This window comes from Anopheles marshallii, chromosome 2 (assembly GCF_943734725.1).
Source record: "Anopheles marshallii chromosome 2, idAnoMarsDA_429_01, whole genome shotgun sequence".
Taxonomy (NCBI): domain Eukaryota; kingdom Metazoa; phylum Arthropoda; class Insecta; order Diptera; family Culicidae; genus Anopheles; species Anopheles marshallii.
Genome location: NC_071326.1, coordinates 56,395,417 through 56,413,126, shown reverse-complemented (window position 1 = coordinate 56,413,126; position 17,710 = coordinate 56,395,417). Strand labels below are relative to the sequence as shown.

Sequence of the window (17,710 nt, the reverse complement as noted above, 5' to 3'; positions counted from 1 at the left end):
AACTCTTAAGGCCGTACGAAGTAATACAGGTTAACAGAAATGGTCGGTATAAAGTTCGGAAAGTGGCCGAGGGTGAAGGACCATCTAAGGAATACTACAACTAGTGTTGATAACAAGAAATTATGGGCAAAGGGCCAACCAGGAAACAGAATCATTGGATGATGAAGATAAAGGAAAGGAAAATTGGGCCTTGTAGGGGACTGTAAACAAGGCGTCAGGAAAAGCCGAATGTAAGGAGGATTTTTGGCAGGTGTAACGCTGCATTAGAACCACTGTACAAAAGTTAGAGAGAGTAGGAGAAAGAGAAGCGACGATAATGAAGATAATGAAGGATAATGAAGAGGAGTCGCGATCACGTAGCGGTAGCAAGACGTTCGTTGTCCGGTTGTCGTTATTCCATCACTAAGATCCAAAACTTTACATTTATAGCAGGACAACTTTTAGGAACCATTGACAAACCTTATTTGTTGGGTGAATTTAGCTTGACAACACCAAGACAATCCTTATGGCACTAGCAAACATTACATGTTACAAGTTCCCGCACACATTACGGCTATAATGCTCCTCCTAAAGCCATGATCCGCCATTTTATTGATCATTTGGATAAATTTTATTTTTACATGTCTCTAAGTCATCAAAGTTCAGTCTATTTTTAATTGCATAAATTATTTTTTATTTAAATTTTACTTATATCTCTTAGCTATCTGTTTTGTTTTCCATCTTTTCATTACTTTCTAAGACAGGTAGATATATTATTTTCATTTCGTTCAATAAATCTCACATAAGATTTTGAAATTAACACAAGGATACATCATATACTTCATATTACTGGTACTCGTTGACGAATTGTGCTGTAGAGTTCCATCCACGGAATATCTCCATATTGAAACAAGTATTTAAAATATTCCAGAACGATGTCTAATTTATGCAAATCCACAAGTCTGCTCACGGTATTTAGCACAAAAGACAGCCCCGATGATGTTGTGGGATCTATTAGCGTTCGTTCTATCATTTCTTTTGCCATGTCAAAATTGATGTTCAGTATTGCAATTTCATACACACTATTGTCGGCTATGTCTACAGTATCGAAGCGTTCGGTACTCTCTATTGACTTAAAGTACTGATACAATTTCAATGCCCGATTTGTGTAATTTGATTCGCTGGATGCAATATAATGGAATACGTTCCATAGATTTCTTTCGTTGATCAGTGTGCGGTTAAGTCTAGTTTCGATGATGCACAGTACCATGAAATAGCAGCCGTTTTGAATGGTCATGTGTAACAAATTTCGTCCCTCTGCATCAATACTCTCCAGATCGTTTGTTTTTTCCAGCAGATATTTAAAGGCTCGAACGGATTGTTTATGAAGCATACGCTTCCCCTTGGGCAATAATCGCATGACCGTTACAATAGTTCTATTAGTAATGTGCTTTTGAAACTTTTGTATGATGTGACTCATCATGTGAACATGACCCATGTGTGCTGCTTGTGCGAGTAGCGTCTCAAAAAGGTGATCTTTGACCACAACATTTCCACAGTCGTACTCTGGCAATGTCAATAACACATTATTACACTTTCGTATACAACAGCTCTTTGGAAATTGATCATCGAATTCGGCCAACGATGCAGTGTTACTGTTTATGAAGGAATCCTCAACAACAATCATTGTGTCATCGGCAAAGTCGATATTAAGTCGGAAACACAACTGATCGAGAAACATCTGGAATGATTTTATTCGATCCATTTCGATGGCCGATTTTAAAGCCGCAAACAAAGTGGAGGTATTTTTGAATTGCGGAGGATACAAATTGAATTCATCAACAAGAAAATATACAATATTGTACGCGTTTTTAGCGAACGCTGCTTGAAATAGTTGGTTTGCCATTGTACTTAAATAGCTCATTGGGTTATCTAGGTGTAAAATAAACTGTTTGAATAATTCATATGTTTTTTGCGAAATGCAATACTCAATCATGGTTAAATTCTTTAACTGTTCACGAGGAACATTTATGTCAACTCGCCTTTCATTGTATAAATAAATAACTGTGTTCTTTGCGAACATCTCAGTTTCTTCAACAGACGTCAAATTATTGATGTAATGACATGCTTGGATCAACAGATTATCGTTATCGTTTGACAACAATTGCTCTAGAAGGGCGTCTAAGCTGAGGCTTGCTCCGAGTTCTAATAGAAATTTAATTGCGGATTTGTTGGATGTGACAAATGCGTAGTCGATTGCACTCCAACCAAAAATATCATCCTTTGCATTAATCGAATGGATGGACATCTTTTCCAACAGAAGGCGCATTATCTGATGATTGTCATGTTGCAAAGCTAAATGCAGAGGAGTTCGACCACCAACATTTTTTGACAGTTACGCAAGAAGGATTCTCTAAAAGTATAGCCTTAACTTGTTCAAAAGATTTATTCAACACGGCCAAATGAAGGTCTTTTCTAGGATGTTCTCTAACGATTATGTGGTTGAAAAAGTCGCGCGTTCTATCTAATCCATGAATCCAAAACAACTGCGATTTGAAATAGTTGTGAGTTTGAAGTGTTTTCTTATTGTAATACATCCAAGCAGCCGCGAAATATTCTGCAAAAATCCTATGAACAAACAATGGAATGTCGTTTTTGATTCCGACTATGATTCCAGTTTTTTCTTCCCCTTGGATAATATTTTTCTTAATATCAATTAGTTCCTGGCTTGATGGAATGAGCTTTATAAAACTTTTATCGAACATAACTGAAATCGCCATAAGAGCATGTTGTCGTTCAAAATGTTGCATAAATAATTTATGTGTGCGCAAAGCAACCACCGTCTTTAACGAAGTGTCGGTCGATCCTGACTTATCTGTTGTTAAAATTTCCAATTTTTTTTGCACAAAAGATTGAACAATTTCAAATGTATTAAAATGTTCGTTCGAAAAACAAGTTCCAGATATATTTTTTGAGGAAAAGTTTATATGTTGCTCCATGATTGGTAAAAATTGGGCAATTGCCATGTGTAGAAATTGTGGACATGTGATCAAATCTTCCAAACGATTATTTAAAATGACATAAACAACACCTAGCACAACTGTTTTGTGACTTTCTTCGCAGTGAGAATACTGTGTCACCCCGTTCAAAAAATGTTTGTGTATCGAAAGTATTTGATGGTGACGTGCAAAAGGTTTCAATTGAAAAATATCACAATTTTTAAATGTTGTTTTAACTCTACCTTGAAAATCGGAAGGACGACTGGATAAATATATGAAACGTATTCCATCAAACTTTGCGAACCATTCGAAACATTTGATCACTACATCCGAGTACTCAGGGACGATTTCATCATAAGCATCTAATAACAATGGGGTAGATCATCCCAAAAGTTAGAAAGCTTAAGCTTTAAGCCTGTATCTGTCAAATAATCCAGGTACCGGGCTGTATCATTCTGTACAGATTCGTAAAGGACATAGCATTTTGACATAAAGAATGACACAAGGGATCATTTTTGTGAAACTAAAATTTGAGAAAAATCGATTTAAGTTTAGTAATTTGATTTTAATTTCAATGTATTTGAAATAATATACAAGTCTGATTATCAAAATAATCCTTTTTCAGATTGTAGTGTAGAACACGGGTTTTCTCAACTAGCACTATGTTTGAAGAAAGTTTAAACCTCGTGGTCTTCTGGATTGTTCGCAACTGATCCTTTATTTTTCCTGTAACTGTTAGCCCTTTGGCTCTAAACCCGTTTACGTCATGCGATCGACGAGTTTAACGTATGCGTTTACAGTGACCGATCCAAAGCGTAAAAATTTACACAACACAGATCTTTTCGTTAAAAAAAAATTGTTTACCTTTTTCGCACACGGGAAACTTGGCCTAACCTGGCTCAGGCCAGCTAGCAAAATTCTTTGTTTTGACATTTGTCGAGTTTGGGTTTTGGGTACTTGGGTACTTTCATTGAGAAACCAATCTAATCCTTCTTTCCTAGGCTTAACTTGGCTTGCCATTTGTATGGCGAGCTGTAAGCGGATAAGCCTGGAAACGTCAAAACGCATACAAAAAAACTGGCTTACACCGTGTTCTACCCCAATATCAGTTGCTGTTCGTTGAATTTGTTGCAGAACAGACGCAATTCAAGTATTTGTTCGAATGTAAGTCCTTTTGTCTTATGGTTATCTAGCCAGACTTGTCCTTTAGAAAAGTTCAACAAATTTGCGCACAACTCTTTCTTTTCGAAGGATGATCGTTTGTAGATATTTGATTCATAAAGAAATATAGATATAAACTGGAATAGTATTCTTACCACGTCTGTATCATCAAGCTGATTTGGCATTTTCTTCAACCGATAAAACTCGGAAGAATATTCAATGGCATGCAGTTTAATGATGAATCGCGATGGCTGTTCGTTCGCTAAATGCCATGTGAGCCATGTAAAGTAAGTGGACTTACCAAAACCAGCTTCGTCCAGGAAAATTTTAAATTTGCTTGTACTGTTGTTATCAAGAAAGGCAGAGGTTTTACGTTGATCTTCTGATTTTAAAAGGGCTGATTGTACTAAAGAAAAAATTGGCCGTGCATTAGGATTTTGGGCTATTTCTTCAAAACTGCAGAAGTCATGGGAAAACAAATCTTTAAAATATTTTTTAATATCCCGATTCGTAAGATCATCCGGAGTCATACACGTACCATAAGTCTGAATGTCACGTAGTACATACATCTTTTTAATCTTCTCGTAGTTGTTCAAATTTATGTTTGAACATTCCGTCGGTTTGTCGTTGAATTTCAAAACATTGAATAAAAAGGCCAAATCGTCGGATTCTTGCACTATGTTTTGTAAAGAAATAGTCGTACCAAAGAAGCGTAACTGCTCGTTTTCTTTATATAGCTTGTTTCGCGCTTCCTCTGTAAGATCACGCACGAGCAAACACTTTTCTGACCGTGCCTCCGAATTTTCGTTCGTTAATATTATAAGCCTGCGCTGATAACTAGGGTGCAGATTTTTCAATGATTCAGCTGTGGCAGATTCGAATTCATCCAAAACTACTATTATACAGTGTGTCAAGTCTTTAACAACATTTAAGTATTCAAAGACATTATTAAGAACTGTTTGTAATGATTTGGTCGGGGGGAATTTAGTTCCATCGATAAATAAACATTCAATTGCACACAACGTCAGAGTTTGTAGAAGAACGATTGAACTGACATTCAAATCAACGGAACTACAATAATAGTAAATCCCATTGAAAGAGTTAGTGGTAAGATGTTCATAAAAGATGGAATTTTTCAAGCACTCCTGCTTGATGAGATGTTTACCATATAACTTGGTTAAAGACTTGATATATTCCTTGCTTAACTCTTTTAGTTGTGCGTAAGTTGTGTTGCGTTTTACCTTTCTAAACGTGTCGTTTAAAAAGTTGCCGTTAATGTGTAAGGTTTTATTTGTTTTCATAACATTACATACCGAGTTATACAGGCTGTTATAAGTGGCCTCAGGTTCAGCGTCGGTTAATTTGGAAATAAGTTGTTTAGCATTATTACGAAGTATTTCTTCGTTTGGAGTACAAACGAATCTAAACTTGTCGTAAAATTCACCTATTTTCTCATCAATCTTTGAGTATACAGAGCTTGGGTTGTTCATTAAGTTGAAGGCATCGTTCATTGCCGATACTGTAAAATGCCACTCTATTTTGATACCTTTTTCAATAACGTCTTTCCAAACGTCCTTCTTTGTGTGGTCTTTTTTCAAGAGCTGTGTGTACTCAATAATAAATTGCCTACGAAGATCACACATTGCCGAAGACTGTAATGAGTTATTGTTCGCATTTATAAAATCTTGTTTGAACTTGTAGTTGCATGATTGCTGGTTTGATATTGACACTGTCGTTACGTCTTGGGTTGACGGTTCGATAATGTTCATGATTAGGACAGCGTATGCATGATGCAGCTGATTCGTTAGGGTTATCATATACTGATGATAGATGGATTGAGCTAAAGATTTTCCTAGACAGCTGAGACTAGCATTTCTAAGTTTTTCTTCTAGAGATACCCATCGTATTAGCTTGTTGAGTTGATATAAAGTTCTTCCAAAGTTTCTGTAACATGATAATATAAAGGTAGTACTAGGCATTTCTTCCATAAAGTATTGTTTTACTTCATCGTCGATTTCAGCATTGGTACATAACACATAGAGATTTGTCCCCGATTCGCTATGATTACTTTCAAGAAATGAAATAAAACATAGACAAATGGAATATGGTTGTGTAGAATTCCAAGGAGCTAGTAAAGCAGATTCAACTATTGTGGGTATTGCTTTCTGTTTTTTGTTTTGATCATTTTGTGTTTTGGAAATAGTAAAAATTTGCGCTGTGTCATATTTGCATTGCATATACACTGCAATGTTTTGTGTAGGACATCGAAGCACTATATCGTCAAACTTGCCTCCTTGTTGATCCTCTAGTGTGATTGTAAAGTTGAACTGCTTATCGTTCTGTTGCTTTTCATAGGCACCAAGCAAGACCAGAAAGGTACAATCGACTTGATACGAATTGTTATGGCGTTCGAATCTATCCTTGGGAACATTTAAGTTTAGGTCCTCTTCGCGATTGGTGGTCGATGTAGAAATTTGCACTCCAATTTTCCTTTTTCCATGCCGTTTCGTATTTTCAAGTTCCACATTTTGGCCGTCCTCTTCCATTTTCATTCCTAAGACAAAGTATAATAACATAGTTGAAAGATGAAAGATAAATATTTGTAGCTATAGTAGCATAGTTGAAAGATAAATATTTTTATAATAATAGAATAAAATATACCTGGCAATACGGCCGTTAATTATCATGAAGTCATGATTTAACAGTTATCATGTTATTTTTTTTTTGTCGTTATAACGGCCTGGCCGTATCGACTTATTTTACCACGTAGCCGGATAGTCAGTCCTTGCTACGAGGGATTGGCCCGGATGGGATTTTGGCCCGGTCCGCTCGTGTGAAGACCGGCGCCGCTACCATCATGCCCCCCTGTTATCATGTTATCATGTTATTTATATCAATTAAAAAGTTGTTCAGTATAACATACATACATGAACAAAAATAGAACTCTCCGTTTTAGTGGCACAACAAACTTTGGAGGTCTAGAGGCCTGATTTCTCTGAATTTCATTCACCCTCTCCTCTAAACTTTTTACTTTATTTGAAATATTACAAACACTATATAAACATCATTAAACATTTGTACATTCAAATTACATTTACACAAATTTGCAAATTAACATGAAAACAACCAAAATTTTATGATGCAAATTGAGCTTAATACACATCTCATTTAGTCTTGTTACTCCATATAACATATATACAATATATGCAAACATTAAATCATAATGACATATACAAATTCGCTGCTCAAAATGTTGTGAATTTCTTTCCATACAAACGGGATCAATCGACTGCGTGTATAACATGTTCTTATCGATGTTTAAAGTTTGAATAGTGTTTAAAATAAAATGAATGATATCAAGTATGATGACACGTATTTAAGGAGATAGAAACAGGTAGATAGAGACAGTGTGGAAAAAGAGAAGCTGTCAAAAATAGATTAAAAAAATCTAAGATGACTCAGGTTATGTATATATTTCTGCCATTAGTGATAGCTGGTAATTAGGTAGACTTTTATTGGTTTTTACAGCTGTGAGCAAACAATGTCGAAAAACAAACGCAAATAAAAGTTTACTGAACGTGCTCATTTATTCATTACTATTTCAGTGGATTCTAAGAGAGTCAAAATTAAGATTAAACTAGCAAAAACTAAGAAGGTAGTAAGATATCAAAAATCAAACGCAGAGTGACTTTCTCATTTATTCGTATAACTTTGTCTATCTGAGATTGCCGACAACGCGAAAGAGAAGGAAATTGAAACGCAAAACTAAGTCGCGCAAACTCCACAGTCTTGGCATTACAATTAAAACTCTGTTCTACTAAAGTGCGACGTGTGCTCGTCGACGTCGATACACCGAAATTTCATTAATTTTCTTCTTGTGCTTTTATAAATGTTCTGTTATTTTCTTTTCAAATTCTTGATTTTACCTTTAATTATCCTTTAACTTTCACTCTTTTTATACTTTTAACTCGTTTCTTTACTTTTTTTAATTTCAAGCCAAATATGTGTAATACTTGACAATCGCCTGGACAGCTCGAAGAAGTATTACTACTTACCTATTCGATCCCCTGGTTTCATTCTACACACTACCTCTATCATTAGTGATGCACGCTGTTAAGGAACTTTGTATTGCAGTTTAATACGTACAGTACTAGTATATGCTAATAGTGTTTGGAATCCTGCTAGTATTGAGGGCTGCTTTTGAATTGAAAGCATTCAACGCTATTTCAATTTGCTTCACTTTAATCGACTGGCCAATCAGGCAACTCTGTTCATTTATTGCGTAGAGTTAGTTCAGAGTATATTTCTACTGGAGCCTGCTAAAAAGTATTCCATCTGCTGCTGTAAAATATTGTATTTATTGCGTGTATAACGACCCCCCTGATGGTGTATACAATGTGTTTGGAAGAAAGTTATTCTTTTCGAATTTTACTCAATGTTAAACATTTTTTAATAACAATTCATAATTAACATTACAATGCACATTATTTTTCCATTTTGTCCTCATTGATGTTTCTTAGCACATTATCAATGTTGCAATCGTCAATATTCCCAACCTCGTCATAACTATCTGCATAAGTTGCAACATCCTCAGTGTCAGAATCGAAAAGTTACTACCCATGAATAACGACCCCCTTAATCTGACTTTGATCATTATTTAACTAAAATACGGTATATGTCTATGCCTTCTAAAAGTATACCATCCGATTTGGATCTTGAGTAAGATAATATCGCTATTTGTTAATTTCATTATATCTTAATATCATGTTCCAATGTGACGGCATTTGTGTTTTAACTGTTAACACCATTTACGAGAGATACAAAATATTAGAAGAATTTGCTTTTGCGATTGGACAAAACCCAGCAAAATCTATTTTTAAATTTGAGATTGGTATTTCTTATCAGTCTGCACATAACACTTCAAAATGCATACAATAAACTGTATAGGTAATAGTCCCCTTTGTAAGTAATGTAAAAGTTTACAATACACGTATTCACGTGGTTTATGTGTGTATGTAACGTATGAAGGTTAAACATAAACTGAAAGGTCAAGAAAAAAAGTATTAAAGCGACGGAAGCAAAAAAGATAAAAATAATGAATACCCTGTAATTTTTGTACGTTCGATGATAATGCTTATCAGTTTACTGATAACAACTTACCGTAGAGCCAAAAAAATCGACACTCGTCAAATGCAAAAGTACGCTTTGTACTCCTATAGGCTGACGCAATCAACTCTGTGAAAGTGGTGAATGTGTTAGCAGAAGTAACATTGGAATATTCTAAAACGAAAATTCTTCGTGAGCATTGCACTTGTCAATTTTACATTGCGGTTGTTGGGTGTTACGAAGTGTCCACTTACCCAGTGTAATGAGTTAATGAGATTTTTTGACGGTGCTGCCCTGTGGAATCTGTGGTTGCCTTATATACCTGGACCCTTCACTTAGAATAACCCTTCAACCCTTCACTAAGAATAAATCCAGTATTCAACAGTAACAGGTATTCAGCAAGAAGGTTTTCTAAACCTAACATAAGAACTTCTTTTGCAAAAACAACTAGCGAATTTACTTTAATATGGATGATCGAACGCACTCACGATGTGTTATGACCTGCGGTCTGTATACAAATGAAACATATATGTGAACTCAGTAGTTGTCGTTATGTTCGAGAATGCTTGACATGCATGCATGTTATGTTTATGATTATTTTTTTTTTTTTCATTAATTAATGTTTATTATTATTATTACTTATTGTTAAAGTTTTATTGCCTATAGTAACCTAATTAACTATAATTAATCGATCAATATGTCAACTGTCGATCTTAACATCAGTTCCATGAATTTACAATTTTTAAGAGGGGTCGTTAGAGCCAAATTCTGTTGATCTAAATTCGGTTCTAAAAAGTGGACGTGCTATAGGTACTATGTCGTCATTCGTCTATGTGTAAGTGATTCAAGCCCAAAAAGACATCTTGCACGGTAATATATGTTGCATTATGGGACCAAGGCAAACGACAAAAGAGTAATCTTTCTTGCAAACTTGTAAACTTTCTGTTAGGTTTAGTATGCGTAGTTTTAAATTTTGTTAGTTGATTGGACAGAGCGCGTTGATTTGCACTGTGCAAATCTGTTAAAATTATACACAACCTAGGAATCATCCGAAGTAGAGATGTGCATAATGAGTCAGAATGAATGAATGAATCGAATCTTATTAGTGAGTGAGTTAACTTGAATCATGACAAAGAGTTGTTTTAACTCATTAGTAATACAAATTGCTCGCATAGTTACCAATGTTGTCCTTTTACATGCCCATAAAAAGCAATACGGCATAAACGTTCTGCATGCCTAAAAACCCTGTAAAAATATCCATATATAGGTGGGTTGGTTACATCGAGCAACATCTTTAACACGACATATCACAACACTCTGTGCAACACATTTTCGATAGTCATCAGTTATAACACTTTGTATCGACTATCAACTCATGCATGTGTGGGTAATGAATGTAATGACTCACACTCGTGGGTGAGTTGTTGTTTAACACATGACACTTTGCGGCGACTATCCTCATTCGTGTGAGTGAGTTGTTACACTCAAGTGCGAATCATGTTAGGCAGTGGTCTAACTTGGTTGCGGGCAACACAGTTCCGCAACATGTTGCTGGCAGGGTGGTCTATGAAATAGAGATGTGCACGATGAGTAAGAGTGAGTGAGTGATTTGAAACCTTCGACAGAGTGAATGAGTATGAATCAACACAAGGAGTTTTTATGACTCCGTTAACCACTCTTTTGCGTTTATACTCATTCTTACTCTCTGTGCCTAATACTCTTTTACTCACTCTTACAGAGTGATTATAATCCAAAGAGTGATAAAACAGTTTTACTCACTCCTGAGTGAGTTTCTAGTCGGCACAGAGAGTGAGAGTGAGTATAAACGCAAAAGAGTGGTAAAAACATAAATGCAGTGAAATATTTTTTAATGAATCTTAAAAGAGCGAGTAAAGGTTTCAAATCTTTAAACCCACTCTTTGACTCTGATTCAAATCATTGAAAAGAGTGATTATTCTCATCTCTACTATAAAAGTTGCTGGCAACTTTTAGGATAAGGCAATGGACTAACTTGGTTGCGGGCAACATGTTTCTGGCGAAATGTATGGGATTTGACAGCTTCGGCAACATGTTGCCGAAGAAATTCAATTCAATCTGTTTTTTCCTGTCACACCATTGGCAACATTTTTCTATTCATCTTGGTATGACGTTTCTCAGTGTTGAAATTGTGTTGCTCGTGTACAAAGATAGTATTGCCGTGAAAAATAGATTCAGGCGCTAAATTTAAACAATTGTACGCAATTCCTGCTAATTTTGTTTAAACAAGGGCAGTCAACATCATCATGCCAAAACACAAATTAAGAGGTGAGCGATTGCAGCCCATCGGATTTGATGTCTTATCCTAAAAGTTGCCAGCAACTTTCATAGACCACCCCGCCAGCAACATGTTGCGGAACTGTGTTGCCCGCAACCAAGTTAGAGAACTGCCTATGTCGTGAAAGTTGATGGATCCGATAACGGCTTCAATAATAATGAATTCTTCTTTTTAACAAACTATTAACACTTAGTTATACAAGTTGTAATTACTAGTTACTCTCGAATCTATAAAATTTTGATGATGTAATAAATTAAGATTTTAACGGAAGGTGTGCTTCGCACGAGCTTGCAATCACGAATGACCGCGTTGACCGTTTATTTTTTGACATTACTCTTTGTGACAGTTAAGATAAACAGACTATAGTATGACACGTTATTAAATTTGAATTTCTAACTATCTACAAAATCAACCTTGACAACGTTTTCGGTATTTTGGTTATCTTTTGTTTCGGCTTCGTTTACTTTAATGTTGTGTAAGGTGTTCTATACACCGTGGGCGCGCAGCGTTACTTGCCGTTACTCGGTCCTGTTGTAGCATATCTGTAGAAAAACATATGCTAACAGTTAAAAGTAACGGCATACCCATCAGGCGACCTAAAACTTGCAAATAACATAGGAACCAAAATAAACCACAAGCCCGACCTACAGCAACGAAAAAAGGGCAAAACATGTAACACAAACCTAACGCAAAAACAAGCGATGCAAGCATTACATTGCGTAACCCATGCATCGCTAAAAGCCAGAAAGCGACGCATTCGCAAAACATGCGTTTGACCAATTGCAAGCATTTTCCCGAGGACAACTTTCTCCTAGTAAGACTAGTAGTAGTCCTCCAGAACCATGATATAAATGAAGAATCCAGAAATGGTCAGTCAGCCAGTCCGAATCAGAGCACGAGAGTAAATCTGTGACCGACGCTGTCTGAGTCAAGACATGTAAATCGAGTCTCTTATTTCGCGTCTTTAGAACTATCAAAGTCCCCCTACCCAAGGTAAGGCTCGATAGCTTCCAACCGAAAACGCTGTGTCCGAAGGTTGAAACCTCTCCACCTCGTCCGTAACAGAATTGCACCCATGCAATATGTACGTATCGTTTCGGCGCGACAGTGACACATATCGGAAGGTAACGGAATTCCGCTGACGTATTGTATCAAAAGTGAGGCACTGCTTGCCCCATTACTAGAACCCCTGCAAAGAACACCACACTGTCATCGTGTTGACACGTGACAGCTACCGATGTATGCATTTTCGTTCGGCTACCTTCGGCTGCACGCGCCTCCATTTATGTAAGCTCTTTTCTAACGCGGCCCCCCTAGCGGGCAGACGTGTTCTGTAACGTCCTGACGTCCTGTGATAGTGTAATATATCTGTCATAAATTTTATGTGTTAAATTTAATTTTATATAATTTTATGTTTATTTTATTTTATGTTTATGTTAATGTGTTCTTATATTACGAATGACTGACTCGTCTTATGAGTATGTAGCGACCAGGACGCCACCTGGCGCACAACACGCGTAGCAGGCAAAAAAGATCCTTGGGGAGTAAGGAGACAGGGACAGCAGGAATACTTAGAATAGTACAGCTAGGGGGTGCACGTTGCACTGTGCGTATAAAAGCGTTGGCGTGCTCAACCAAGCACTCTCTCTGCTTCTTCCCACGTTCGAGCTCGCCGCTACTATTGTACATACCACTTCGCACCGCGTGTTACCGCTGAGGTAAAAAATAAGGTAGAAATATACGTTTCAAGTAAACCCTAAAAGTATTTTACCATCCAACGCAAAACACAAAAGTGGCGACGAGGACTAAAAGTGATAACTAAAGTTTTTAGTGAACATACAGTGAAAAACGCGGTGCAAAGATTCCGTTTCCACGTAAGCGGCGTCGTAAGAACACGAGCCTGAAGGACGCAGAAATGGAAGAGGATCAGCGTCATCTTTCGCAGCTATTTGATGTTCCGGGTGCCGCGCATCTACAGCCCGGGTATGGTCAGCCGTTCCAGCCGAACGGTGCAACGTTGGATCAGCATGCGGGAGCCCCTATATCGCCAAGCCAGAATCCGCCATCGCTCTCGACGGCGTCTTCGCCGTAATGCTGCAGTTATTACGATTAATGCAGCAGGTTATGGCTAGGTTTGAGCAGCAACCGGTATCACAACCGCAAGTGGCATCACAGCAGCATCAGCCGGTATCACAACCGCAAGTGGCATCGCAGCAGCAGCAGCAGCTCCCCTCAATTCTGAGCAAATTCTGGATTCATTGGTCAGAAACATCACCGAATTCCGCTTCGAGCCCGACGGAGGTGTAACGTTCGAGAAGTGGTATTCGCGATACGAGGACCTATTCATCAGGGATGCGGCCAGGATTGAAGATGCGGCGAAAGTGCGTTTGCTTTTGCGGAAGCTGGGCCCCTTAGAGCACGAAAGGTACGTGAATTATATATTACCCCGAAATCCCCGTGAATATACGCTCGAATCAACGGTTACTAAGTTGAAATCAGTTTTCGGAAAGACAGAATCCTTGCTAACAAAGCGTTATAAGTGTATGCAGCTTATCAAGAATAAGAGCGAAGATTTTTTGATATACGCATGCCGGGTCAATCGGGCCTGCGTAGATTTCGAGCTGGGTCGGATGAACGAGGTTGAGTTGCTCTCAAGTGTTTAGTTTTCGTCTGTGGGCTGAAGGAGGAGACTGATAGGGATTTTCGAGTGAAGCTGCTCACTCGCATTGAAGAGCGCCCCGATAGCACTCAAGAGCAAATATCGGCGGAATGCAACCGTATTGCAAACCTTAAGAGTGAAAATGCGATGATAACTGGTGGGGCAGAAGAGCGTGTGGCAATAGAAAATGACGAACGGAACCATCTTAAATTTTCCGGTAGGGGATCGCGCTCGCATCGCACGTTGCGTGATGATTGATCAAAGAGCGATAAGCCAAGTAACGCTTGCTGGCTATGCGGTGGTTGGCATTGGGTGAAGGATCGTCCGAAATCCATCCATAAGTGTAAAGTGTGTGGTGAAACGGGTCATCGGGAAGAACGTTGTCGCAAGCGGAAGAGTCACGCTGGTCGGGGAAGCTACCGACCCCCACGGTCTATTAAAACCGTCAGAGTATGCAGCGTACGAACCAGCCGTAAGTTAGTGGAAGTTTCCATCAATGGAACGAACATTCGTTTCCAGTTGGACACGGGTTCAGACATATCGGTCATAGGTCGGACTGCATGGGAGAGTTTGGGGAAACCATCATTGGTAACGCCGTCCGCGTGTGCGAAAACTGCCTCAAATGAGAAACTAAAGCTGCTGGGCGTGTTTACTGTATGTCGCGTCACCAAGCCGGCGATCATTCGTGTGGTTCAGGTTGATCTGCTCTTGCTGGGAGCAGATTTGGTGGATCGTTTTGCCTTGGCTCCGTCCCTATGGACAAGTTCTGTGCTAACATCTCAACGAATACGCGCGTTCCAAAAACGTTGCAAGGCAGTTTTCCCGAAGTGTTTCGTGGTACAGGGCTTTGTACAAAAGCGCAGATCAAGCTGCAGCTTAAGGAAAATTGCAGTCCAGTTTTCCGTCCAAGACGGCCCGTGGCGTATGCTATGCAGGCCACTGTTGAGGAAGAGCTTGACCGATTGGTCAATATCAACGTGATCACTCCCATCGATTACTCTGATTGGGTAGCCCCAATCATGGTCGTAAGTAAGAGCAACGGCAGTATTCGAATCTGCGGAGATTATTCGACGGGGCTGAATGCTGCGCAGCAGCCTCATGAGTATCCGTTGTCGTTGCCTGATGACATTTTTGGATAGGACTGAAAGAGAGCACGATGAGAATGTCAGCAAGGTGCTTCAGCGTGTAAAAGATTTCGGGTTTACAATCAAGGCCGAGAAATGTGCATTCAAGATGCATCAAATAGAATACCTCGGGCACATCATTGACAGAGTAGGTTTAAGGCCGAACCCAAAGAAAATCGATGCCATAATAAAGCTTCCAGCGCCATCAAATATAAATGAAGTCCGTTCGTTTTTTTGAGCGATCAACTATTATGGCAAATTTGTTCGCAGGATGCGGGATTTGAGGTACCCCCTGGACGATTTATTGAAAAATGAGAGCCAGTTTGTGTAGACGAAGCGGTGCGAAAACGCATTCAACAGGTTCAAGGAGATTTTGAAATCAGATCGGATCCTAACCCACAGTGACCCTAAAGCCGAAATCATCGTAGCCGCGGACGCATCTTCAGTTGGACTCGGAGCCACCATTAGCCACAAATTTGCAGACGGATCAATAAAAGTGGTACAGCACGCGTCGCGGACTTTAACAAAAGCAGAGGCAGGGTATAGTCAGATAGACCGCGAAGGATTGGCCATTTTCTTTGCCGTAACTCGTTTTCACAAAATGCTGTATGGCAGGCATTTTAAACTCCAAACAGACCATAGGCCACTGCTTCAGATCTTTGGCTCAAGGAAGGGCATTCCTGTATATACTGCTAATCGGCTGCAACGGTTCGCGCTAATGCTGCAGCTATACGACTTCGAGATAGAGTATATACCGACGGACAAATTCGGGAATGCGGACCTACTATCGCGGCTTATCAACAAGCATGCGAAGCCGGAGTACATGATCGCAAGCTTTGAACTGGAGAAGGTTGTAAGTTGCGTAGCCATAGAATCACTAAAACCATTTTCGATTCGTTTTAGAGAAGTTGCAACAGCTACAGGAAATGATGTTCTGCTATGCCAAGTTTGCGAGTACATCCAAGCGGTCAAAACATGGTTTATGGTGCGGCCCGTTTTCATAGGAGAAAAGATGCGCTTACGACCGTTTAAGGATGCATTCTTTTCCGAGAACCCTCTCTCCGTGGGCCCGCTGTTTTGCAGAAAAGATGCCTGAATCAGTTACATCAGGGACATCCAGACATCCAGCGCATGAAGGCGATCGTGAGCAGTTTCGTTTATTGGCCATCACAGGACAACGATGTCGCCGATGTCGTCGCTACTTGTGGGGCGTGTCAAGTCGCAGCCAAATCCCCTCAAGCGGAGGCACCATCATTTTGGCCAAAATCGTCCGGTCCTTGGCATCGGGTACTCATCGACTACACCGGTCCGGTGGATGGAGTATATTTCCTGGTTGTGGTAGACGCCTTCTCTAAGTGGCCAGAGATCGTAAAAACGGCAATTATTACTTTTATGTTCTTTCGTCAGTTGAACACAAATTTAAGTAAAGTCGCAAACATTTGTTATTTACACTTTTAATTAAAATAAAGAACTAACATAAAACCTGAGCCTAGCCTAACCGCACGCACCCTGCTGATCGCTTGCCTGCTTGTCGCCGTGTGTGCTCATCCGCACACGCGATCGTGAATATGGCTGCGCCCTGACGTCGCACGTGGACCGATGACAGCCTAACGTCTGACGGTTGTCAATTGTAGCGACAACCCAGAGTGGCATGTCGCGCGACGTTCTGTCCACAACAATTACCTCATCGTCTACAATTACCATCTTGCGAGGAATATTGTTAGCACCAGCATGCACCCAAGACCAGCAAAGACATCGACGCCATCTCTACTACGAATTTATATTTTTCAGCTCATTGAAAAATCTGTGTTTTGACATTATCACATATCACGTAAAATGAATTTACTATAAATTTTTCTCGTACTGAAAATAGACATTCATTATCCCCAAATTTCAATGAAACAATTTTTGCTTTTAAACTCGTATTTCTGCTGAAAACAATGAATACAAGCCCGAAAATTCTTTAGCTTCTTCTTCAATTTTTGCAAAATCTCCTCGAAAACTTTCTATGAATGTAATGAATGAATTTAGTAATGCTGCTCCTTTTAATAGTTCACATTCAACAGTCTGGAGTGATTTACTTGTAGCATTAATCCTTTGAAGAAGTGGGTTCCATAAAGCAGTCATTAAAGTCGGTTTCTGGTTTTTTCATTTGCTTCTGAAAAGAATTTGCTTCATCCGATGTCGCCAACTTTCATTTCTATCATTGCATATTTCAAACAATGCATTCTAAATAATTTTAAAACCCACTTTTAAAGCGAACACTGAATCTGCTCTTGCTAACCACCTGGTAACTGAACATCTTTTCAAGAATAAAGGTGGTTGATTTTCATTTTTCTTCAAGCACTCGGTTAAAACTTTCCATCGG

At 38.9% G+C, this 17,710-nt stretch overlaps 1 protein-coding gene and 1 pseudogene across 1 annotated transcript; one reads left to right on the top strand and one right to left on the bottom strand.

Moving 5' to 3' along the window:
• Positions 1-820: 820 nt before the first annotated feature.
• LOC128718203 (uncharacterized) lies at positions 821-6,685 on the bottom strand. Its single transcript, XM_053811871.1, is given in 3 exon segments — positions 821-2,371; positions 2,373-3,351; positions 4,083-6,685. Coding segments are annotated over 3 exon segments (5,133 nt in total).
• Positions 6,686-13,474: 6,789 nt separating this feature from the next.
• LOC128718202 (uncharacterized) lies at positions 13,475-16,272 on the top strand (annotated as a pseudogene).
• Positions 16,273-17,710: the final 1,438 nt, after the last annotated feature.